This window comes from Euprymna scolopes, chromosome 3, assembly GCF_053919585.1.
Source record: "Euprymna scolopes isolate OS-2025 chromosome 3, ASM5391958v1, whole genome shotgun sequence".
NCBI lineage: Eukaryota > Metazoa > Mollusca > Cephalopoda > Sepiida > Sepiolidae > Euprymna > Euprymna scolopes.
This window is the reverse complement of record NC_136484.1, coordinates 89,575,951-89,602,771: the sequence shown is the minus strand read 5'-3', so window position 1 is coordinate 89,602,771 and position 26,821 is coordinate 89,575,951. Positions and strand designations below refer to the sequence as shown.

The following is a 26,821-nucleotide window of genomic DNA, read 5'->3' as shown; positions in this document are numbered from 1 at the left end:
CGGCTGTGCTATTAAAAAAATGCTCTGCTGAGGTTGCTCCAGTTCTGTCCAAACTTTACAATAAATGCCTTAACGAATCTTGTTTTCCCGACTGCTGGAAAACCGCCTCTGTGGTATCAGTCTTCAAGAATTCTAGTGAAAGAACTGACCCACTAAATTATCGCCCCATTAGCCTCCTCCCGCTTTTCGCCAAAATATTTGAGTCCTTAGTTAATCAAGCCCTAGTCCAGCACCTAACAGCTGCTAAACTCCTGACTGACAAACAATATGGATTCAGGCAAGCCCATTCAACAGCAGATATCTTAACTGTAGTTTCTGAACGTATATACCGTTCATTGGATAAAACAGGGGAGGGTAGAGCGGTGGCCCTCGATATATCTAAGGCTTTTGACAGGGTATGGCACGATGGTCTTCTAAGGAATATTAGATCATATGGAATCACTGGAAGAATTCATAATGTAATTAAATCCTTCTTAAGTAATAGAAAAATCAAAGTTGTCCTCGACGGTCGTACATCCAAACAATATGACATAAATGCGGGAGTACCTCAGGGGTCTATCCTTGGACCTCTATTATTCCTGATATTCATAAACGACCTCCCTGATAAAATTGTTTCGGAGATAGGTATATTTGCCGATGACACCACTCTCTATAACAGATATGAGGGGAAAACAAACGAACACATATCCAAGGAAATGGCAGAAACACTAGAGGATGACCTCCAATCCATAGTGGAGTGGGGACAAAAATGGTTGGTCACATTCAATGCTGCTAAGACTAAGCTTGTTTCCTTCAATAACTACAAGAAACCTTCTCTACCATCAATAGCAATGGCCAAGAACACATTACCTGAAAGTACTTCTTTTAAACTCCTCGGCCTAACGTTTACAGGGAATATGAACTGGAATAGATGCATTGAGAGCATTGCCAAGGCTGCTGCAAGGAAGGTTGGCTCCCTCTACCGTGCTAGAAAACTACTTACGCCTGACAGTATCCTATACCTCTATAAGGCAACCATTCGCCCATGTATGGAGTACTGTTGTCACATCTGGGCTGGTGCATCTGCTTCTTGTCTCTCGCTCCTGGACAGGGTTCAAAAGAGAGTCGCCAACCTGATAGATCCTGAATTGTCATCTAGGCTTCAGCCTCTGTCCCATATACGAGATGTTGCATCCCTCTGCCTGTTCTACAAATACTTCAATGGTGAATGCTCTGACGAACTGCAAACACTTGTACCTCCCCGACGTAACTACCCCCGACAAACCCGACAAGCTACTAAGTCTCATTCCTTTACAGTAGAGATCCCTAGGTGCAAGAAAGCCTTTTACTCCAATAGTTTCTTCCCCAGAATTGCGGGTCTTTGGAACTCCCTTCCGGGATTCTGCTTTCCCAATCGCAACGATATGCAGAAGTTCAAGTGTAATGTCAACAAACATATTTCTACTCATCTCCCTTCATAATGACCCCGCTAATTAAGTCCCTGATAGTAGCCCCCTGCTTCAAAGTGGCACTGTGCCTTGTTTGGGGTGAAAATTGAATTAAAAAAAAAAAAAAAAAATGATATAGATATAACTATTCGATTACCATACATGACTAATTCATTACAGATTGAATAAACTGCTAATATTTGTTATTATATTTGTTGGTCTTTGTGTTTGGTTTTTCCCCCCTCTTTACGTTTTTATAAAATCGTCATCTCTTCGGACATTAAAGGAAGCTTTTAAATAGTGTTACATAGTGTGTATTTTACCTCTGCCTGTGTCTCCAAGATCGGTGTATTTACTGAATAAGTCTTGAAAAATCATCGGCATGAGAATTTTTGTGTGTACTTTGTCTCTTTAAGTGCATGGGCGATTAGCTTCAGTGATCTGGCTTTTATTTTGTGTAATATACACGTATCAATGCTGTATGAGCTGGTATCAGTGGCTAGAATAATTTTGAGATCTGGATCATAGTGCATCAAAAATAATTCTGATATGAAAAAAAAGATTTTTAAAAATACTTTTTAACATTCAAGTGTCGAGATCTTTCCTTTTTTTAATTACATTTCCCCTCTTTTAATTTAAATATATAGCTTTGGTATGCTCTTGATTATTTTGTATAATTTATGTTATTTAGTGCATTTACTGTTTATTAAGATGTCATTTAATTATGCAGACGCAAATTTCAGTCTGCTAAATATGTCCATAACTTGTTGGAAAATGACTGGTACAAGCGACCTTAACTCTAAATGTTAGTCGTTTGAATTTATACAAACCCCTATGGCAGCTTTATCCACAGATAATTATAGATAGGCATCATTATCATACTATTTCAAATAAATTTCCCGCCACTGAACTTTGCAAATGTTTGTTGTTAACTTGGCAAAGGCTAATCCTGTAATACAGTATTCTATTCTGTGGGGAAATCAGAACAAATACGGACCTTTTTACTTTTCGTTTTTACGTATATCATAGGTGAAGCTTAATCAATGTACTCTTTTAATAATACACCCAAATTCCTCATTAATCTGTTTTAAGAATGCCGATGGAATATTTCTTTACTTTTTAAAAACCGTTTGAATATTTTGTTTCAAGTGAAACTTGGCAGACATAAAATTTCAAATTGAGCTCTGTATTTAGTCCACATGAGTAAATTGTTTTTGTCCTCTCAGCCATGATTAGGTAGAAATGCTAATTCTTAGTTATTATTGCTTATAGTAAGGATAGAATCTCAACCTTCAGAATGCTGTAACAACGGATAAAGGCATTGACTAACAATTAGTTTTTTATTCAGTTTTCTGAAGGTTGTAAGTTCAATACTTACTGCAAGGGATGAAATCTAAAAATCATTAACAATTCTACCTGATGGATTAAGAACAATGTACTCATGTGGTTCAAATTTTCATATAAGTTTTCGAGTTCAATATAAAGATTCACACGTTTATAAAGATGCACTTGAAGAAAGTTGGATGTTACATCAACTGAAACAGTGAAAATAGCAAATAAGTAACGATAGTAGTCTAAATGATATAACTTATCAATCCTCATTTACTGTACAATTCATTGTATAATTTTTTATATTTCTAGTTCGAAAAATATGCTAAAAATAATACTGACCATCATCTTGATCTGGTAGAGCTAATTCAAAGGCTTCGGGGATTGGATGAATTGGTAAGTCTATCAGTTTATTAAAGTTTTGTACATATTATCTGAACTATCAGAATCTTCACCCGCCTGTTTTTTAATACTTATACAGAACTAAAATGATCAATTTGAATGTATAAATGTTACATTTGTATTACAGAACTTTCATTTTTGCATAGTCGCATTCCATAACCATCTTGGTAGCTTTACTCACACTCTCCAGATGTTAATCACGTCACCATCTTGGATTTTATATTTGTAACTGGAATCTACATTGAAATTAATTGATAACTGATTGCTCTAAAATAATTCAAATATGTATTTACTAAGGTTATTCAACAAAAATACCAGCCAGTATGTTTCATCAAACAGAATTTGCTTGTGGCCAACGCTTGAGAGGAACAGACTGTCTGGTAATATTTACCTATAACATAATAAATGGAATTCTGTCACCTTTGATAATTATTTCCTTATTCAGGTTGCTGTAAAGGAAGAGTATTCTGTGTGACCACTTCCTCTCTAATTAAACTCTACTAAACTTGACTATTTCAAAATATTTAACATGTGATCTCCTCAACCAATGATGGTTTAGTATTTTATCGCCTCTTACTCTCTTACTTTCTGTCTGATTTTTCATCTTTTTTTTTTTTTTTGTAGTGGGTAACAATTCGGAGCACTGAAAGTTTTGCTCTGTTATCTTCAAATTGGGAAAACACGTTGATGCAAATAAATAACCTTGAATTGTGGACAAATAATAATGACACGTTGAACACCACTATTTTAGTGGGTAGCATCAGCCGCATCTTTTGTGGAAGATCTGAAGCTCTGGAGTTTGGTAGCAGCCAGCAGTCAAAGGTCGCTCGCAGACTTGAAGATTACCGAAACCGTCCAGCTGTAGAAGCAAACTTTGAAGAATTAGATGCTTCAGTGTGTAAGTGAAGACAACTTCAACATTTGTTTTCATGCACTTATTTAGCAATTTCAAAAACTTTTTGATTTACATTCGTATATATTTAAAAAAAAATACTTTTATTTACGTCTATTTTAACATCTCTTTTGTTAACCATCTTCTCAGTTCAACTCTTGAAAACATAGGTTTAATTTATATAATAAAATAAGGTTATGGTTATGGAAAATCGATGCCACAAGTTGAGGACATGTTTAAAGGTGCTTTTTTGTAATAGCACTCCATTACTAGTTTTATTTACTCCATGATTCATTTCTTCCTCTGTATTTGGTTTGTTGCATTCTAGTACTTGAAATAAAAATGGACAACATTTGTTGGATACTAACCAGATCCCCCATGTTGACTATTAAAGGAACTGTTAATTTTTGAGACATTGTGTTGAACAAAGATGGCGGCGTAGTTCAGATCAGTAACCAAGATGGCGGCCAAGAATCAAATGTGGTCCATGGTGTAGTTAACAGCAAACTGATTGAATCCAAAATTCGACAATTTTTTTTGTTTTTTGTTTTTTTGGGTTGACGATATATTACTGGACGTCCCTTGAGGGTCATTGATATCAACAAGCTGTCGCTTATTATTTCACCTGAGAGTTTTGAGGCATTGGCGGTTGTTTCTGCCCTTATAACGTAGTCGGTGATCCTTCCATCCTCGTTACGTTTCAGATACGTTAGTTCTGTATATAGGGATATAATTTTCGGTTTCCCTTTTGATAAATAATGTTCTCTTAATATGTTCAATGCTTTCCTTCCATTATCCAATGCGTCTCTTATAATCAGAGACAGACTTCTATCGTCTAAACATTGAATCAGTTCTGCAAAAACAGTCGCGTTCTTTTCGAGAAATTCGGGGTCGTTTGGATTCTCTGTTGGAGATTGTATGACTGTGTAGTTTTCGAATCCTTAGATATCCCAGAAATTTTACCTGCCACAATCTGAATTTAGATTCCGATCCGTCAAAGAAAAGATGATGGCTGGGCCCATAATCTGTTAAGTTTGAGATATTGTGTTGAACAAAGATGGCGGCGTAGTTCAGATCAATAACCAAGATGGCGGCCAAGAATCAAATGCGGTCCGTGGCGTAGTTAACGGCGAACTGATTGAATCCAAAATTCGACAATTTTTATAATAATTTTGAAACGTTTTCATTGGTTGTTTAGCACAGCCGGTGCTTATAAAAATGATTGGCGAATCCATTCGTCTCATATCCCCATTAGGAGTCAAAAACATTTTACAGGAACCCTTGTTATGATGCTCAGCCCTTTCTTTTGAACCTCTTTTATATCTGTTTGGTGCTATTTTTTCATGGTTTTGTTAAAGTATTTGTGAACACCAAACCCAGGCTTAATTTACTTGTGACTTTGTCAAAGAGATAGTGTTTATCTATTTTACATGTTGAAATTACAATGAACTATCACATATATCATACGTGTTAGATGTTTACAATAATCAATGTTGATCAGTGTCAATGTTTCAGTGGCCTATAACTGAAAACCAAGCATTTCAGATTTTATATATACATATAGCACATAATTCCAAAGTTATGCTATTGATTTTCCAAAAATCCAGTATAATAAAGATAAGATTATGTACATACAAGCCATTGATCTGGAGATGTAATAAATGATTTCAATTGTTATAAAGCACAATGTTATTCTTTATAACAATTGAAATCATAATTTATAATGCATTTTTTTCATAGTTTACGGTTTATAAATGTACCAAATATATTTTTAAAAATTTATTCTAGTTGATTTATTATGAAATGACTATTAAACACCCCACTTTGATGAATAACCATAATAACAATCCTGCATTGTATATCAATTTTAATTTCATTTGCTAATTAATGTACCTGTAGATGTCAGATGAATATGCTTTTTATCTATTTATTTTTTCTTTTTGATTTTATTTAGCCAGAAATAAATTTGTCAAATTTCTTAGGAATTTATCATTTTTTATAATCTTATTACAGTAACGTAATCGGCTTTTCATGTTTTTTCAGATATCATAGGCTTTTAAAAGCACAATGTTTAAAAGTTTAGATTCAATGCTAAGCTGTTCAAAATACAAATCTTTTATTTAGACATATTTTTTGTCACATGAGGAAATCATCTCTCACTGAAACAAGGGTTTTCTCTGTTGATCTTGTGTAAAAGTCATGTACTTTGTTAACAATTATATTCAAAAGCTCTGGCATCGAATTTATCCAAATTGATTTTTTTTCATTTTTTTTTCTTTTTACTTTCTATTCAATGTTAAACTCATTGGACTCGACAATATATTATATTTTTTTTCTTTTACTATTGTTTGATTCAGTAACATTTTTCGCTTTGTGGTGTTATTTGCTCATATCAAGCGCCATGAATAATTGCAAATTATATCTGCACAAACAATAGTATAAAAAACTAACTTTACATAACATACTCTATTATCAGAAATAAATTTCCAATATCAAAAGATAAAACCACTGAACTATGCAACTTAATGACTGCAAATCCAACTGTTTGTCTTTCAGATTGGGAGTTTTTTTGTTTTGCTTGTTTTTTTTTTTTGTGAGAAATAGTCTTCATAATGCTTCGCCTCCTCATTTCGTGTGGAAAGTTTCTTTTATTACTAAATGTCAAGCCATTTTATACTATCTGCTATGGCTGTGCAGATGTAAAATTCCCAGCTTAAGGAAATAGAAAATAATATCAATTTCAAATTAGTGTAGATTATTTAGTTTATCTACATTAATAGATTATATAAAACTTATTTTTTCTAGCAGATAAATCTTTTTGCTGATAATTTTATAAATAATAACTAAATTTAAAATCGGAAATATGGGTAATTATAGAAATTATAAAAAATTAAGCGCACACGTTAACTCACTTGCAAAGAAGTTTACTATGGTGGTTTGTTCTATTTATCTGATTGAAAATAAAAAATGACTGTTTGAATATCGCAAATCTTTTATTCAAAATGACAGCATCTATAACTACTCCCTTTCCACTGTAAATCTGACAAATAAATCCACCTGCAACGTCTACATTCAGTAGAAATCACTCCAAACAGCGTACCAAATATATACACTGCCGTTAAGTGATTCATCAACTTACGCATTTGGAAAATGTAAGGGATGGAGGATAAATGCCATTTCCACTGGCCAAAGAATATTTAAACGAAGGCAGCCATTTTAAAGTAGCCATGCTGGACTTTTTTTTTGTGTTCCAAATATTTCAGGCAAGCAAGGAAGAATCGAAAAAGTTTTATGTTATTCATGCATTCATTTTTTACTTTCCTTTATTTCAGCTCGTATGAGGGGAACCTATCGTTGTTCTCTTTCAAGAAAAAGGCTTATTAAACTTATATTAAGTACAATACTTATTTTTTTAATGGAGAGCAGTCAATGCATTGTGCATGCATTGTCGACAGCCCCAGTAACTCACACTTCTCCTTATTTGTCCCTCAGTCTTGAATGAGTGATATTTTTGGCAAAGGGAGACAAAAAGACTGAATAGGTCGACAGATTCTTTGCATGAGCAGTCGTTTAAGATGTTGGAATTTTTCTCTTTCTATTCCTATCTTCATGTCCATGTCACTAATAAGGTGTTGAAGGTAAACGTTTTAACTGGACTGATGTTATTCGCCTTATAGTCAGGAACCCAAACCTTGAATTAACCCCTAAGGAGGTAGTCCTATCAGCAGGTAATAAGTACTGGGGCAGCTGTATTGCCATTTGGTGAATGAATTCTGGACCCTGCAGCAGTTTCTGGTGGGGCTTCTCGTGGGTGGTTAATGTTACGGCGTTACCTTTTTATGGTCTGAAAATAAAAAATTCTTTGTCTCTTCTCCCTTACTTTCTCTCTCTGACCTGCTCTAACAAACTGCTGACCTTTTCCACAAATCCTCATATTGAGTCATGAAAAGTCTCAAAAAGCAAAACAAGAGTAAACCCAGAATTCTAACCGCTAACGTAGATCCCAACGACCAGGTCTCTTACACTAACATCAGGGGTCTACATTCCAACCTTGCAGAGGATACCAAACCAAACCTATTGTTCCTGTGCGAATCTGGCATTGGACCAACTGTTTCCTTAGATGACTTTGCAATCAAAGGATACTCTAACTTTACATCCAAATCTGAGCCCCAAGATTGTCATGGGCATGGAGTATGTGCCTCCATTAAACATTAGACTGGAGATGTCCATGTGGTAAGTACATCTCCAGAAAAGATCCAAATTTGCCCCATATACTCTCCTGAGTTTCACTTACAGCACTGTGTTCATATTTGCCCTCTATTGCTGCCACAACAGTGGAGTTACTATTTTTAAGAACATCTCTGAGAAAATTGACCATATCCTGTCTGCTCACCTTTCAGTTAACATTCACGTTTGTGATGACTTCAATTTTCACAAAGTTGACTGGCTAGACCATTGAAACAAAACAGATGATGAGGGGAGGTACTATCATGATTTCTCCATTGCCTATAACCTCACTCAGCTTATTCATGATCCCACCTGTGTGCATTACACTGACGGCCAGTATGCAAGTCTCTTGGACCTTTTTCTTACAACTTACCAAGAGCTATGCTCACTCTCCGTTCTGCCCCCACTAGGATTTTCTAACCACTCGGTTGTCTCAGTTAAAGTTTAAAAAAAATGTAATAAGCCCTCAAATGTACCTCTCCATTGTACAGTATATCAATACTCTATGGCTGATTGGGATAGCTTCCATACATTTATTAGTTTAGTGCAAAATTAATGTCGTTTTTTGACTTAAAGTTGAACGTCAAAAAATGACATAGCGTCAGACCTGACTCAATGGTTTTTGCGAATAACATGCACAGTCCTGAATCGAAGTATTTTATCTATCCCAACCATTATCAATGGACCTGAGGTAATCTCATCAGCATCAGACAAAGCCAAACTCTGCCAAAAACTTTGCAGCAAATTTTACTCTCTGTGATCAGGGCTGCCTATTTCCTCCTGTGTCTGAAAACACACTATGCGACATACAAATAACTGTGCATAATGTTGCAAAGTTTATAAAAAATAACAATCCCAGTAAAACAACTGGCCCTGATTATATTCCAATAATAGTGTTCAAAAGCTTCAACCAGAATTAGCTCCCATACTTACAAAACTGTTTCAATGTTGTCATAAGGAGAAATGCTTCCCAACACCCTGGAAAACGTTTTCAGTCTGACTTGTATTTACAAATTCAAGCGACCGGTCATCTCTCTCTCTCTCTCAGTACAGACCAATCAATCTCCTGTGCATCATGAGTAAACTATTGGAATCTGTGTTAAACAAAGAAGTAATCAACCACCTCAACAGTGATATGCAATATGGTTTCTGCTCGTCTAGACCTACAGCTGTTGTGCTAACAATAATATCTGCAGGATTAATGAATCTCTCGATGCTGGCCTTATTTCTATGGCAGCTGCTCTTGACATATCAAAGGCTTTCGATAGGGTGTGGCATAAAGGCCTGCTACATCAGATCTCTAGCTACAGAATAGCTGAAAATGTCTTCTGAATTATCAAATCATTCCTCTCTGATAAATTTATAAGAGTAGTGGTTAATGGGCAGAAATCAGAAGCTCACAGTATTAATGCCGGCGTCTCTCAGGGTTTCATCATGGGTCTAACTCTCTTCTTGATCTTCATCAATGCAGACGATACTACAATCTATGGTAACATTTCTAAGATGAGAAATGGTCAGAATCTCTCTGACTCTCTCTCCTCTGATCTTGAGCACATGGTGCAATGGAGAAAAAGGTGGCTTGTTTATTTTAATGCATCTAAAATCAAACTTCTATCTTTCCATCATCAATGCTCTGACCCACATCTGACCCCTATTGAAATGAACAATTCTCAAGGATGCACCATGTTTAGACACTCCTGATCTGAAATGGAGCACATACATCAAATCACTGGAAAAATGGTTGGAGCATTCTACCGCTCCAGTAATTATCTCACTGCTGAAGCAATTCTCTACTTGTATAAGAGCCAAGTACATCCTACGATTGAATACTGTTTCCACATCTGAAGCTGCTCGAAATACCTTATCTTGCCTTGACAGAGTTCAAAACAAACTAATCTAGTAGGCAATGCTTTTTCCCTTCTCTGCAGCCGCTTTCTTTCTCTTTCCCGCAGAAGAGATATTGCAAGCTAGTCCCTACTCTATCGCTATTTTTATGGCAAGTGTTTGACTGAGCCCAATCTATGCCCCCCCCCTCGCCAATCCTTCATAAAAAACACTCATCTAGCCAAAATCACTATCAATAAATTCCCTTACTCTCCATCGTTGCCTAAACCTAAACGTGGATTTCATGAACAAAGCTTCTTCCCTAAAACATCCCGCCTATGGTCTACTTTCTAGCTGATTACAATATCATTATGTTCAAGTCCAACATAAACAAGTTCTTGTTCAGCCGTCCTCGTAAATGATCTAATTATACCAAATTACTTCTACAAACAATTATTACGCAACTGTTTCAATGACTACATTACACACATTAACTCTTATCCTCAAGTGGCTTTCAGGTTTTGATATGTGATAACCCCATTGTAAAAAAAAAAGACTTTTTCATAGCTGATACTTGATTGCTATATATGAAACATAATATAAATATAAAGTAAAGAAATAGTGTTATAGTTTGTTAGAAACACTTTCTGTAATGCACATATGTTTGAAAACCTTAGCAATGCACATTTTAAAAATAAAATAACTTTAATATTAATAGTTATTAGTATATTTTATTAATATTTCAACAAAGATTTCTTTATGAAAAATGTAAGAAATTGTTTTGGGGAAGGGACGGTATCTTCCTGGGTTTGCCATTGACATAATTTAGCAACATTGTTAATAGGTCAAATTTGATTAAAATGTAGAATATGCAAATCTCTAACCTTGTAATATTGTACTGAAATGATTAAATATAATTTCTGTTAATATCCTTTATTATACACATCAGTCTGACAGTGAATTTTTTACTGTTGGACTGCTGTTCTGTTCGATCCAAGAAGTCCACCCTCCCAGGCTTAATATTCTCTTGGTTTATTGCCAATCGCCTGTGATACCTCTGCTGGGGAATGCTGACTGGACTGCTCAGACATTTTTAGTATGCTAGCTTTTCTAAACCACACTTGACCTTGTGTCTAAACTCCTCACCAGGAGTTAAATAATGTCCTTTTAAAATAAAGTGGTGTCCATATAAATGCAGATTGTTGAACCAAATAGACTAACTTTTATAACCTAAATAAAGCTATGGTAACGACTGTACAGTATTTTTTTTATTGATTATTTCTTTTTCATTTATTTCCCTTTCTCTTTTTTAGCAAATTTTTGTAAAAATGCATTTAAAGTTTTGGAAACCAACCCTCTTACACGACTGATCTGGAAAAATATTCTTAAATCAATTTTGTTGGGTGTCATACCATATACACCAGATACACCCATTGTGCGCAAAATACTCTTAAAGGTAAGAAGTACTTTTTTAAAATATTTAAATAATAATTTAAATTTATTTGAATAAATTTGTATTTAATATGAGTATTCTTTTGACTAAGAACTATAGAAGTTTAATTCAAATCAAACCTTAAGGAATTTTCTCAAAATAATGGATTTTTAAAAAAATTTATGTTTTATATAAAGTTACTGTTTTTTTTCCTCGCTCTAAAACATGACCGATTAGATTGATGAACATCACTGCATTACGTCTGCTTCAGTTTCTTTTTAACTGTCCTTTTTGTGTCCATTGCATTCTTTTTTCAATTCTATTTTTATTTCATTTCTCTCCAATCTAAATCGTAACCTTCTCACTGGTTTCTTTCACTAGGGATGGTCATTAAGATATGCAGGTCTGATTCAAATTTTTAAAAGAATCTTATACGCATTTTACTCCTTGTATAGGTAAAATGACATATTGTATTCATGATTGTATAAAATCGGTCATATTTGCATGTTTCATTTTTTTCATCTTGGTTGCTGCCATTTTGACTGTGTTTTGTCTACTAGACATATGACCAAGTGGATGTAGGCATAGATGTTATAGAATGAATTCTATCTAGAGATTGAGTTTCATCTCTGGTGCATGAAAATGAAAGAAATTTACACCAGTACATCCTGAAAAACGATTCCAGTTATGAAAAAAGTACAACAGCCAAAATGTTGTGAAAATGTCAACAATCAAGATGAGAAAAATAGTCTGAAATGTGATAATAATGTGTGTATTTTGATGAATCACTCCAAAATGGATGGTATACCATAAACATACCATATGTATTTGCATCTCTTGTTTTAATATAGAACCTCCTGTCAACTTTTTAAAAATCTTGTAAAATATATAGTATGATTATACAGATAAAAATGTTCGAAATATTTCATCAGATAGATTCCAAAATGTCAATTAATTTATTACTATTATTTCTGACTATATCCAGTTTTTAATGACTAAGACTAGAGATTTGTCAACTTGATAAGGCAATTTATTCCAAAAGCATATTGATCTATTATTTAAAAAAATCTATTTGTGTGGTAAATTTAGTTTTTGAACTCTTTTTTACTAATAAATTGATAGTGTGAAGAGAGATAGAAAAAACGTGTGCTCCATATTTAGAAGTGTGTTTGTAGCTATATAATTGACATAATTAAAGAGGGTATGATTACAGAAAATTGGAAGGTTCTATTTATAAACAGGGGTTATAGGAACTGACCAATCAAATAGAGCTACGCTCTGCTAGCAATCAATCAGCAACCAGAATCACTCCATAAAATGTGCTAGATCTTTTAGAATTCGGCACATACTTTTTTGTCTTCAAGTGAGAAGGAATTCTCAGGACTTGTGCAGGTTAGCTATCCACCGAAAATGCTATAAAGAATAGCATCTCAGAACATATAGATTAGCTACCCACTGAAAACTCTATTCTGTGTTTCAGGACTTATACAGATTAGCTACCCACCAAAATCTCTATTCTTCGTCTAAAGACATGTACAAATAAGATACCCACTGGAAACTTAAAAATCTAAAATTAAACATGGCTTCAATTCAAGTGTTCCATATTTATTTTGAAGGTTTCAATCAAAGTCACCCCTCATTTTCTAGCAAAGTAGTCAAACATAAACACTTCAGATTATCCGTATAATTGTGATCCTTTTTATTAGTTAAATAATTTTTCTTTGTACGCCTTCAAATATGATTATGAGATTTAAATTTATTATTAAATTTTCTTCCCAGTCATTTTGTTAGATTACATTTTTTTATTTTTCTATTTAAGAACTTTTGTTAACAATACTATTTATTACTTATATTTTGGTTCTAGTATGTAAAATTCTACTCTTTTCTATATTACATTTCAATTTGCACACATCTTTTCATTTTGATAAATTATCAAGATCTGATTGTGCTACACTGCTGATCAAAAATAAACCACTTAAAGATCTTTAAAAAGAAACCCTTTTTTTAAGCATAGATCTTAAACTCTCCCGACTTAAGGTTACTAATACTACAATCTAAAAGGTTATGGAAACAAAAAAGTACATTCGAAAGATTTATTTTTAAAATTTGCATTTTTATTAAATTAGGCTATTTACACATGATCCAAATTATAAGACTGGAGAAAAAAATTATATCAAATTGTATGAAAAGTGTATGAAAACATTCAACAATCAAACTTAATAATGACTTCTAACTCCACTGCTTTTGATGACTTCAAAAATTCTTTGGGGCATGCTAGAAATAAAGATTTCCATTAAGGTGCGAGGGATCCTGCTCCAGTTTTGGAAGATGGCTTCACAAAGTTCATTTTTTGTTGAATATTGTTTGCTATTTGGATAAACCTCTCTTGTCATCCATCCCCAAACATTTTCAATTGGGTTCAAGTCTGGTGAGCATACAGGATGTCCCAAGAGATGGACTCCATTTTCTTGTAGAAAGGTCGAGGTCCGTCTTGTAGTGTGGATTGCAGCATTATCCTGTTGGAATAATCATCCATCCCCACACAAATGATAACCCTCCATCAGTAAAAATGCTTTTTGTAGCATACTAACGTAACCAGTTGCTGTCTGACGACCCTGCACCATCTGGAGCTCCATCGTCCCTCTGTAAGAAAAGGCACCCCATATCATTACAGACCCTCCACCACTATGACATGGGGAAAAAATTTCAAGGGGCATATTTTTGTCATGCCAATATCATTGGAAGCCATCAGGACAAGCTAAATATAATTTTTCTCATCAGAAAACAAGACTTTCTTCCACTTCTTAACGTCCCAGGTTTGGTATTCACAACCAAATCCTGTAACATGGAAGCAATCAAGGAATTTGTTTACGCTTTTTATTTACCATGCCTTTTTGTTGTAAGTATCGTCTGATGGTTATTGGACTGCAATCAACATCTGTAACCGCCTTAATTTGACTAGAAGAAAGTCCTCTATCATTCATAACAACCTGTCTGATTCTCCTACTCAAGGTAGGAGAATTTTTTTTTTTTGGGGGGGGGGGCTACCAAAGGATTTTGCTTTTCCATAATTCTCAGTGTTCTTTAGAAAATTGCAAATAACAGTTTTACTGCGATTTACCTTAGTTGCTATTGCTCGCTGTAACAAACCTTGCTTATGGAATCCTAGAATTCGAGAGCGTTCAACTTCGGTTAGTTTTCTTGCTTTAGGCATGGTAACACCTTTATACAGTGATTGCTAATCTCTAACTGAACTAAAACATTAGAATTACCATAAATCTAACAATTTATACCCTTGGTCTTATAATTTTGATCATGTGTAAAAAGACTAATTTAATAAAAATGCAAATTTTTAAATAAAATTTTTGAAATGGTACCTTTTTATTTCCATAATCTTATAGATTGTAGTATTAGAAACCTTAAGTCGGAAGAGTTTAAAATATATCTTTAAAAAATAGGTTTCTTTTTAAAGATTTTTAAATGGTCTTAAATTTTTGATCAGCAGTGTCTATCTTGTAATTATTTTCTAACAAGTTAATTTCAGCAGCAAATAATTCAACTATTGATATTGATGTAACGAATATGAATACATCCAGGTTCCTCCTCACAAGAATATGATTGGCTGGTGTAAGCCATTAATATAAACAAGTATAAATGAGCCTGGAGGAGATGTTGAAAGATACACTGAAAGCCTAAACCTAACAGGACATTGCCAATTATGACTAGGAACAACCGCTCATTAAGACGACTTGTTAGATTGTATTACTCGATTATTGTAGTCAAGATCACTCAGCTATTTCAAACAAATATATCCCTTTCCAGGATATATCAAATATTATGCTATCAGACACAATAATTTATGTAAAAAAAAACTTGTGCAATATTTATTATACTATTTTAAAATACAATGGTGTTATTTATTTATTTTTACATTGTAATACTTTTTGAATGAATTCGATTATTTATACGAAAGTGCATTTTTACCTAAATGCGAGTTGGGAATAATTTCCCTTTTACCAATTTGGTACCCCCAAATGAGGAGCAGCATATACATTGTTTTAAAATATAACTATCCACATTATAAATATAATAATTGAAGTTTAAGTAAAAATATTGCAATTATGTACAAACCTTTGTTGCTTAAGGTTTATAATATTTTTATACAATCAAAAATATGATTTTTCATTAATTTCTCAAAAACATAAAATACATGTCTGAGAAACTGACCTATAATTACCAGAAAAATGCATTAAACTATTTTTGCGTATTAAAATAAAAATTACTGGTTTCTAATTATATGGAATATTTTTTATCATGTATGCATTTATTAAACAATTTTAAAATAATGTTGAGAAAACACTCATTTGCTGGCAAAAACCTGAATATTTTTGGATGTATTTTATCTAAGCCAATACTTTTATTGAAATCTTACTCTGACAATAATATTCTTGAGTGTAATGAAAAAGGGAATTGCAATTACTCGGTATCATGCTGAAACAGAAAAGGTAGATGTGTGGGATGTGGGGAGCATTTATTGGATGAAGGAAGGAAGTGAAATTCATTGTAGGGAAGTGACCGGGAAATTAAAAAGGAAAAATCGAATCTAAAGCAGTGAGAAAGAAGGTTGTGAAAGAAGAAACAATGAAACAGAGAGTTTTGAAATAAAAGGTAGAAGGAAAGAAAAGAACAAGGAGAGAGGGAGAGGATAGAAGCCAAGAAACAAAATATTTATAAAAATAAATCGGACGAAAACTATTTTTTTATAACTTACTCACCTATACAATGACGATAAATGTCTGAAAGTGAAAGTTACCAAGACCAAAGTTACGATCAGTGGTTGTAGTGTTGGACCCCCCCTCCCCGCCCCCGAAGAGGATAATTTTTTTGCTCAGTTTGTGGAAAGAGAGTTGGGTGAAACTTAATCTTTTATTACTTGTTAGCATTGGATACACAAAAATTGCAGTGGAATTACAGGTAAGTTAAGAGTGTGCAAAAAATGTGAAACAATAAAGATGGATGAGAACTCAGATGCAGAGAAATTATATTTGAACGATGCAGCTATTGAGGTTGTTAAAAATGTGTTACTTTGTTAATACAATTAGAGGAGCTGGTGTTAGTGGCCTGATTGCAAGAGACAAGGAGTGAATGGAGTAATTCCAGGGAAATTCTTTTATTACTAACCAACAGAGCATTACCATTATCAACTATGAGAAAAATCTCTGAGGCAGGTATGGTCAGTGTGATGATGTATGAAAGTGAAGCCTGGTCAATAAGGGTTGAGGATATGTGTTACATGGAGAGAAATGATATGAAAATAATATGATAAATGTGTAATATGAGTCTTAAAGATAGGCTTAGATCTGATGATCTCGGGTGAGAATTAAATCCAAACAGTAGAGGTTGATGTGTGCAAATCAGAAAACTTTGATGGTATGACCATGTTGAAAGAATGGATGAGAGTTCTTGTTTTAGTAGATGTACACCATTTGAGATAGCAGAGTCAGTTAGCAGGTGTAGGGCATGATTAATATGGGAGGAAGTTATAAGGAGAGACTTAAAGAGAAAAGCATATAAAAAAACTCTCCAGAAATAAGTTAGTTTGAAAGTCAAATTCTAAAAACTGTACAAAACAGATTAGTATGTCAAACAAATGTGATGAGGATAATACATCGCTTCACATTTTCAATTTAACAATCAATGTGTAGCTTTTCAGTCACATCTAGTTTTTTCCCCCAATCATTGAGCATTTCATGGCTTTTGCACCTCATTCCTAAACAAATTAAACATAATTAATTAGTTTATTTCTGTTATCATCGTGTATATAAGTTAATTTGTTTTCATGCCACGAAGTTACAATCAAAACAAGCTCATGTTCTTACAAAGCTGTTCAATCATTGCTTAAAGGAAACATGCATCCTATCACATTGGTAAACTTCACCAGTTTGCTTTATATTTATGTTATCAACCTCCCTTGGCAAACACGATATACAGTATGGATTTTGTCCCACAAGATCAGTAGCTGACATGCTGACTGTAATATCACACAGTATTAACAAATCTATTGATAGAAGCTTCGCTTCTAGAGCAATAGTTCTTGAGGATATTTCAAAGGTGTTTGATAGGGTTTGGCTCAAAGGTCTACTTTACAAGATTGTCAGTTATGGAATATCTGAAAATAAATTCTCAATCATCAAATCCTTTCTGATAGATTTATAAAAGTAGTTGCTGAAGCCTGAAACACATTGTATTGACATGCCTCATGAATCTATCCTTCCTGATATTCATAAAAAATCTTGAAAATCACATTCTAATATCATTCATTGACATCTATACAGTTGGTACAACCATCTATGGCATCACTTCGAAGAGCATTAATGATCCAGATCTTTCTTATTTTCTCTTTTTTCACAATCAATGCTCAGGTCCTCACTTTGCCCCACTTGAAATAGATGGAATTTTTCTTATGGAGGCAACCTTGTTTTGATAAGCTCTCAGAATTTATCAGATCTGAAGTGGAAGACTTACATCAAATCTGTTACTAAAGATCATTGGAAAAATGGTTGCATCATTCTATCTTTCCAGAAAATGTCTCATTCCTGATGCTATCTTCTACCTATAATAGAGCCAGATATGAGTTAAAATGGAGTACTTTTGTCACATTTAGGGAAGAGCCACTCACTCTCTCTTGCATTGACAGAATACAAATTTGACTTTAAAATCTAGTAGGATGTCCTCTTCTCTTTCTTACAGAACAGACATTGCTAGTCTTTCTCTATTCCATCATTATTTTCATATTAGGTGCTCGACTGAGCTCTAATCTTTGGTTTCTCTTCTAAAATATTCATAACAAAAACTACAACCACTTTAAAAGCATTTCTTTTCTTCCTCTGTGTATCAGCAGAGTTCCTTTTTAAGAAATGTACATCTGTGGAACACAATACCATGAGGTTGACTACAGCATGGTTGTTTTTAAGTATCAACAAAGATTAACTTTTGTCCTCAACTGGTCTTTGGGTGATCAATTAGTAAACAAAAGAACAATATTATAGTCAAGATTAATTTTTTAGGAGTTATATTTAAACTATTACATGAATATTAACAAAAAAAAAAATTCTTTCATGAAAAATTTTTGGATAAAATCTTGCATGAAAATTTGTCATAAAAAATTTTCTAATTATAAATCTTTGTAATCAAAATTTGAACTGACGAAAAGATTAATGAAGTTTTAACTCATAAAAAATCATTAATAAAAGTATGTTTTTCTTTTTTCAGGCGAGTGAGAGCTTTGATAATTTACGGATATTTTTAAGAAGGTGCGCAAATGTTGCAAATGATCCAAGAGAAATGTTACGGATTTTAAGGAACCTCAGTAAAGCGATGGTAAGTAGTTTCAGATTTATATTTCGCTTATATCTCAAAAGTTTTATGATATTTTCATGAAATAAGTTGATGAATAAATTATTTGCTTATTGAAGTATTTAAATCTGGTTGAATATTGTATTTTAAATATTTCATGTTGATAAAACGTTTAATGATGGTTAAGAAAGGGACAAATTCTATATTATATTTCGGTATGAGGATTGATAATTCATCTTATTATTATTTTTTTTCAACTTTTATCTTATCTTGGTTGTCATTTTTACAATAGTTCCACTGATGAAACCTTTTTCTTTCTTTACATGCATCTTTTTGAACGTGGACATGTATAGCTATATAATTGACATAATTAAAGAGGGTATGATTACAGAAAATTGGAAGGTTCTATTTATAAACAGGGGTTATAGGAACTGACCAATCAAATATAAGTAATTAAGAAGAGAATATCTATATGTGAAATAAATGGATTTTAAGAGAGATATATTGAATATTAAGAAAATGATAAGTTAGAGGAGTAAATATGAATGCAAAAAAATTGTGTATAGGAGATAAAAATGGTTTTGTGTTTTTTTTTGTAATATGTAATAAGGAACCATTTCAATTAAAATCTTTTTAGTACAATGCATGTAATCCGAAGAAAAGTTTGGAATATGTAAATATACTAGAATAATTGAAAATAGTCTCATGGGACCTGAAACAGTTTTGTATTGCTCATGTTATCATATTCTTTTTTGTATTGCTTAAGACAAAAACAGTATTAAAATGTCTTTTTCCCTATTACTATGTAATACTAAATTGATTTTAACTCCAAAACGTGCTTAATCTTTAAAAAAAAAAGTATATATATATTATATAATATTTTTTTAAAAACGTATATATATATTATCGTCTATACACTAATTACACACTTATTCAAATTATACACGTATTCAAATTTAAAAAAAAAACTCATCATTTACTGAACAATTTTGGTCCTCATTTTGAGGATTAATCCCAACGATTTTAGCAGGATTAAAAAATGTGTTCTTTTTTAGTCATCATATCTTAATTCATTGCTTTATAATAAAGAAAAATCATTTTTTTCTTTACTGTTATTTTTAATAAAATTTCAAATTTTTTCAAAATTGTCATTTAATAATAATATAGCTTGATAAAATTCTAGAATAGTTAACACTTGAGAACTCGTAAATCCAACACATAATTTATATCAAATACACTAGAATGAAATGTTTAAAATGCTTTTTATTTCATACATTTTCTATTTGATATTCAAATGTACACGTAATGGCCGCCATATTGGTGTTACTTTATCTGAAATCTGTCTGTCATCACCTACCAGTATCTGTTCAATGCAGATTACAACTCAAACTGTTCATTGTAGTTGCAGGTTTATATCCAACACTCAATCTGAAATGATACTATGATCGGATTTTACATACTACACCAGGAATTCTTAAATGATTCTAAGTACTAAAGTTCGATATATAAAAGATATGATACTTTTGATTTCCGCAATATTTATTTTATGTTTTGGAATTTTTAAAATTATGATTATGGTTTTGAATTATTTGGACTATTATTCTCATCTTGGTTGTTATATTCACATATATTTGCAGTTGGAAATCCTGTAAAGATTTCCTTGTCCTTAAAAGTGAATAGATGCACCTGAAGTAGGTTGAAATTACTGACTATAAAAACCAAGATGCAAATAATACAACATTTCTTTAATTAATTACATCTTCAAAAAAATATGAAATTTTATTTTTGAGATTATATAGACATTTGTCTTTTTGATTTTGTAGACCCTGCTTTGCTCAAATCTTAGTCCTCAACTTTTGGCTCCTATACTTAATCAAGTGAATGCTTCCGATGTTACTGATTTGTGTAAAACTGATTATGCAAAATTCTTTCAAACCCAAAATGAAAGTTCAGGAAATACATCAGAATATCATTGGGAGAAAACTCTCAACTCTACTTTGCGTGTGATGAGGGTTTTTAGTAAATATTCAAAGGTAAATTTTTTAATTTATTTCATTTATTTATCAGTTTGTTTTTTTTTTTGTAAATTGGAAGAGTTGGTAAATTCATCTCAATTTCAGCTTTTTTGTCAATGGTCATTCGCATCCTTGATATATTATTACTAGCTTAGGTGCCCAGCATTGCCCGGGTGTTTGGAGGTGTGTGTTGCGGAAAAAAAAATGGTAGAAGTCAAGCAGGCTCGAATGCATACTGCAAAGGAGAAAAAGAACATGAAATAAAAAAACGTGATGTCTTTGCTGTTGCACCCATCACCAAACCGGAAGTTAAAGCTAGTCAATCGAAAAGAGGGGATGACTTTCAAAAATATCGGTGAAAAAAGCAACCTCTCCTTGTAGAAAAGTGAAGTGAAGTGAGGGTGAAGGAATTCATGTTTTAACCAATTTTTTTATATTTGTCATCTGAAGGGTCGAACTTCAAAACACTACTGATTTCATGAAAATCCGTCGCCTCTGTCGAAATTTTTAGGCAGACATGATGGCAGCAAACTCGTTCTCGAGTATTGCCATTACTTAATATATTTCTCGCTCAAATGAGGCAGATATGAGCGCCACTAACAGCATGTGCTGGACGGTCACTTCTATGAACCTTCTATAGTTCTGCACATCCGCTGATAACAGGGTCCAGGCTGTGGTGTCCCGAACACCTGCCGGACCAGACCTTGGATGTTCCATAGCCTTTATTTCCATTGACGCCCATATCTGCATCAGTCTTCATTGAGTGTCCGTTTGCCATTTTAGGCTTCAACCAGCCTTTTTGTTATCGAGATACACACTGATGGTAAAATGTGTCTTCCATTACATATCAAGTAATGCCTGTGCTTGAAGCTTTTTATAGTGAGGAAAGACTTTGCACCGAGACAATCCCACTCTCTGAACAACTGCCATATTGAACCAAAAAGAAGAGCAAGTCAACATCATTGGATACAGCAGTCGCCGCAGGTTTTATATCAGGGTTTCCCTTCTCCTAGAGAGGTTGCCCTCTCCACCCATCATGCCATTTGATCCATGACTGAGACTTAGGTTGCTGGGCACCAGAGCATATTCCACATGCTGGTGGGTTATGTATGCTGCAGTTTACAGGGTCTAAGCTCCTCTAGAGGTTTCTGTGAAGGTTACCTCACCCTTAGTCTTTGGTTTTAGGCAGAAATACATACATACATGCATACATTAAAACAGACAGGTGAGATTTATATTATAGATGGACCAGCAATGACATTATCACCAGCAATGACTTTCTGGATTCAAGTGAAAATTAAAAAAAACATGTTTATCCATTTCCAACGTCAATTTGTGTCTCAGAGCAAACATCAATAAACGCAACACACTGAAGAAACAATATTGACATAAGAATTTGTGTAAAAATATCATGAGGATACTGATAAAATGGATGCAAGCAAATAGGAGAAAATAAACAAAATAATGACAAAGAAAAGGAATAATATTCAGTCTTGGTGCATATATCCCAATGCAAGCTTGAGAAAAGGACAAATTCTAGTTTGGAGGTAAATGCGGGTTTTGGGAATAAAGTAAGTTCAAAAATATAAAGAATGGCAATATTTTGATTGACTAAGCAAAGTATCTGGGAATGAAAACCAATTCTAAAGATTCTAAATTTAGAGAATATATGTGCACCGTTAGGTTGAGAATTTGATATTTCTTCAATCAAGATGATGAAATCTTCAGTTATAAATGCCTAATCAAAGGCGTCGTTTACCAGGTCACAAAATTTGTCAAAGAAAACCCGAATAACAAGAAATATTACATAGGCATGATCTCCCTACATTTTAAAGTGACCACAAAAGTACATTCAAAAACAAAAAATGCACAATAAAAGCAGTATTTGTGAACCACTCACCAATAATTGCATGGAAAATAATGACAAGCCAGTATATGTAGGAATTAAGATCCATGTAGATTAGATCTGAATGATAAATTGGCTATTATAAATTTTTAAAAATCCCCAAATTTATTAAGCCAAATTTGGCATAATTGTTCTTTTTTTTTTAAGTAGTTTGGCCTTCAAAAATTGTATTTAGCCATTTTTAAAGTGGACTAACTAAGGAAGGAATAAGCAGAATATTATATAAATGAAGCAAATATAAGCAGACATCTAAACACATCCAGATTAAAACTATGTCACCTTTTGATACACAAAGAAAGATAGTCCATTCGCTCCAAAAATGAACAATGAAAGTTGAATTACAGATCAAGTGCCTGATAAGCACATGAGCAGTGGCTACTGAAAATGAGTGCAGGAATAAGAAAGAATCTGGTAGGCTAACTAGCAAACTCAACACCCCGTGAATATGTAAAACATGCAGTAACATAAATTTCATGCAATAAATAGTCTGATGAATATTCACAAGGATGAAATGCAGAAAATTCTGTGTAGCTTAATTACCATATATATTTTCATAACTTATATATACACACACACACATATAGTAAGTAAATAAATAAACTAATCAAAAGTATAATACTATTTAAGAACTATTCTATGATAGTAATTCACTTTTTTCAACTATTAACAGAAGATTAAAATGGCTGACTTTGTTTTCAAAGAAACCAAAATACCTTCTGATGAATTTAATTTTGTGAAAATTTTTAAAGTTCGTACTTTATGATATTGCATTTCAATAACCAACCAATTAATAGAAAATACAAAAATAATAATGTGTAAGTCACATAGGAGTGAGAAACATTCACTTACATAGACACACTAAAAGTGGTAATCTAATTTCATTAATATAGGTGACACTAGTGCACAAGTGCATGTATTTGGTGACTTCAATGTCCACCACAGTAACTGGCTTGGATTTTCTACTTACACAGACGCAGCTGGTACCACAACATGTAACTTCTCTATATCTCATTCCCTATCACAGATGGTTACGTTTCCAACTCGTTTCCCAGACCAGCAAGAACAACATGCATCACTTCTAGATCTGTTTCTGACCACAATTCCCGATGATTGTGTTACGAATGCCCACAGCCCACTTGGGAACACTGATCATGTAGTGATAATGGTTTAAATCGCCCTAAACTCTAGAGCCAAAACTGAAGAGCCATTGCTCAAAACAAAGGGATATTATAAAAAGGCTGATTGAGAAGCCATCAGGAACGCTCCATGGCAAAATATCTTTTCTCTTTCTGCTGAACATTGCGCAAATGAGACCACTGAATGGTTCAAAGCGGCAATTGAAGCACATGTTCCCACACACAAATTCTATAGCAAACCCCACTCTCCCCAATGGTTCACTTCAACTTGTGCAGCTGCCATAGTGCAAAGGCAGCATGCGTACCGCAAATTTAACCGATATAAGTCCAGTTCAAACATGCAGAAGTACATAGAAGCCAGAAATAACTGTAAGAAAGAAATAGCGACAGCTAAGAGAGAATTTACTGAAACCACCCAAAAACGCATCGAAGCACAGAAATTAGGAACCCGAGACTTCTGGAAAATCTACAACAGTGTAGTAAATAATGGGCAATCAACAATTCCCTCACTATCCAACAATCATGAGGTTGTTTGCTCAGCAACATGCTTGTCAGATGGTTTGCCTCAAACTCCACACTGGACTCTGTTAACCACCCTCTCCCTGACTTTCCTTTGCAGACAGACACCACATAGACGATCTGAAAATCACCCCTGCTCAGCTGCATGCTATCATAAGAAAGCTTGACACTGCAAAAGCATGTGGACCTGATCTCATTCCAGCTGTGCTATTAAAAAAGTGCGCCGCCGAAGTAGCTCCAGTTCTCTCCAAACTTTACAACAAATGCCTTAATGAATCTTGCTTTCCTGCCTGCTGGAAAATTGCTTCTGTAGTGCCAGTTTTCAAGAATTCTGGCGAAAGAACTGACCCAGTAAATTATCGCCCCATTAGTCTCCTCCCACTTTTTGCCAAAATATTTGAGACCATAATTAACCAAGCTCTAGTCCATCACTTTACAGATGCTAAACTTCTGACTGACCAACAATATGGATTTAGGCAAGCCCATTCCACAGCAGACATCCTAACTGTAATCTCAGAACGTATATACCAGTCACTGGACAAAGCGGCGGAGCGTAGACCAGTAGCTCTAGATATATCTAAGGCTTTTGACAGGGTATGGCATGAGGGTCTTCTCAAGAAAATCAGATCATACAGTATCACTGGGAGAATACATAACATAATTAAATCCTTCTTAGATAAGAGAAAAATCCAGGTTGTCCTTGACAGTCGTACATCTAAACAATATGATATAAATGCAGGAGTGCCTCAGGGGTCTCTCCTGGGACCTCTAATATTCATAAATGACCTCCCTGACAAAATTGTCTGTGAGATGGGTATGTATGCTGATGACACCATGCTCTATAACAGACACGACAGGAAAACAAATGAACACGTATCTAAAGAAATGGCAGAAACACTAGAGGAAGATCTCTGATCCATTGTGGAATGGGGACAAAAATAGATGGTCACCTTCAATGCTGCCAAGACTAAACTTGTTTCTTTCAATAATTACAAGAAACCTTCTCTACCGCCAATAGCAATGGCCAATGACCCTTTATCTGAAAGTACATCTTTTAAACTCCTCGGCCTAACATTCACAGGAAACATGAGTTGGAACAATTACATTGAGAACATTGCTAGAACCGCTGTGAAGAAGGTGGGTTCTCTCTACCGTGCTAGAAAGCTATTAATGCCTGAAAGTATCCTATCCCTCTATAAGGCCACCATTCACCCATGTATGGAGTATTGTTGTCATATTTGGGCTGGTGCATCTGCCACTAGTCTCTCGCTCTTAGACAAGGTTCAAAAGAGAGTCGCCAATCTGATAGGTCCTGAACTGTCATCTAAACTTCAGCCTCTGTCCCATCGACGAAATGTTGCATCCCTCTGCCTGTTCTACAAGTACTTTAACGGTGAATGATCTGACAAACTGCAAGTACTTGTGCCCCCTCAACGTAAATACCCTCGACAAACCTGACAAGCAGCTAAATCCCACCCCTTCACAGTAGAGATCCCTAGATGCAAGAGAGCCTTTTACTCCAGTAGTTTCTTCCCCAGAACAGCAAGACTTTGGAATTCCCTTCCGGATCCCTGCTTCCCCGACTGTACTGACATGCAGAAGTTCAACTGCAATGCGAACCGACATGTTGCTGCTCAACTTCCTACACAGTACCCCTGATGCTTATGTCCCTGATAATAGCCCCCTACAACAAAGTGGCAATGTGCCTTGTTTGGGGTGAAAATGTAATAATAAAAAAAAAAAAAATTTAAAAAAAGGATGAATATGACTCACTTTATGACAATCTTTCATAAGTTACAGATCATTCCTATCAAATTTTATGTTAGTAGGTTTAATAGCCTAAAAATAGTTAACAGACACACAGATATTTTTTTGCAAATGACTCATCTCTTATCAAGGTCAAAGGCCATGCAAAGATAAGGGTTAATCAAGTTTAAAAGTGAAACATTGAGAGGATTACTAATGATGGTTGTAAATGGGTCAAAATTGATTATTTAAGAGGACAATTCAGCAAGAATTTGTTTGCATTAGACTTGAAGAAGGCAATGCTGTAGTCAGCTGGGAAACAGCCTCATGGTACGATGTTCGATAGTCTGGCAGTTCTAGGAAAAACCTTTGCTCATGAAAGTTTCATTTAATCTTAAGCACACCGAGAGAAAAGGAATTATTGATAGTGGTTGTAGCTAGACATGTTTTTGTTGTAAATATTGGGGCTATACATAAAGGGACCATAGATTGAAACTCAGTCGAGCGATTTTGAGAAATATTGATATATGGATTATATTTTATTATTTCTTTACAGTGTTTTAACTTTGACAAGTTTGTTCCATATCCAAATGAATCAGCTTTAGTAGAA

At 34.0% G+C, this 26,821-nt stretch overlaps 1 protein-coding gene across 2 annotated transcripts in view; it reads left to right on the top strand.

Annotated features, from left to right (window-relative positions):
• Positions 1-26,821, top strand: part of LOC145257268 (phospholipid-transporting ATPase ABCA1-like) — a 379,489-nt gene that overhangs the window by 187,678 nt on the left and 164,990 nt on the right. For both annotated transcript variants that reach the window (XM_080115647.1, XM_080115648.1), the window contains exons 8-13: positions 3,069-3,152; positions 3,783-4,056; positions 11,415-11,557; positions 18,806-18,913; positions 20,713-20,922; positions 26,768-26,821. The exon at positions 26,768-26,821 is cut by the window's right edge and continues 40 nt beyond it. In XM_080115647.1, coding sequence (XP_079971773.1) covers positions 3,069-3,152; positions 3,783-4,056; positions 11,415-11,557; positions 18,806-18,913; positions 20,713-20,922; positions 26,768-26,821 — 873 coding nt within the window. The remainder of the gene's footprint in view (positions 1-3,068; positions 3,153-3,782; positions 4,057-11,414; positions 11,558-18,805; positions 18,914-20,712; positions 20,923-26,767) is intronic.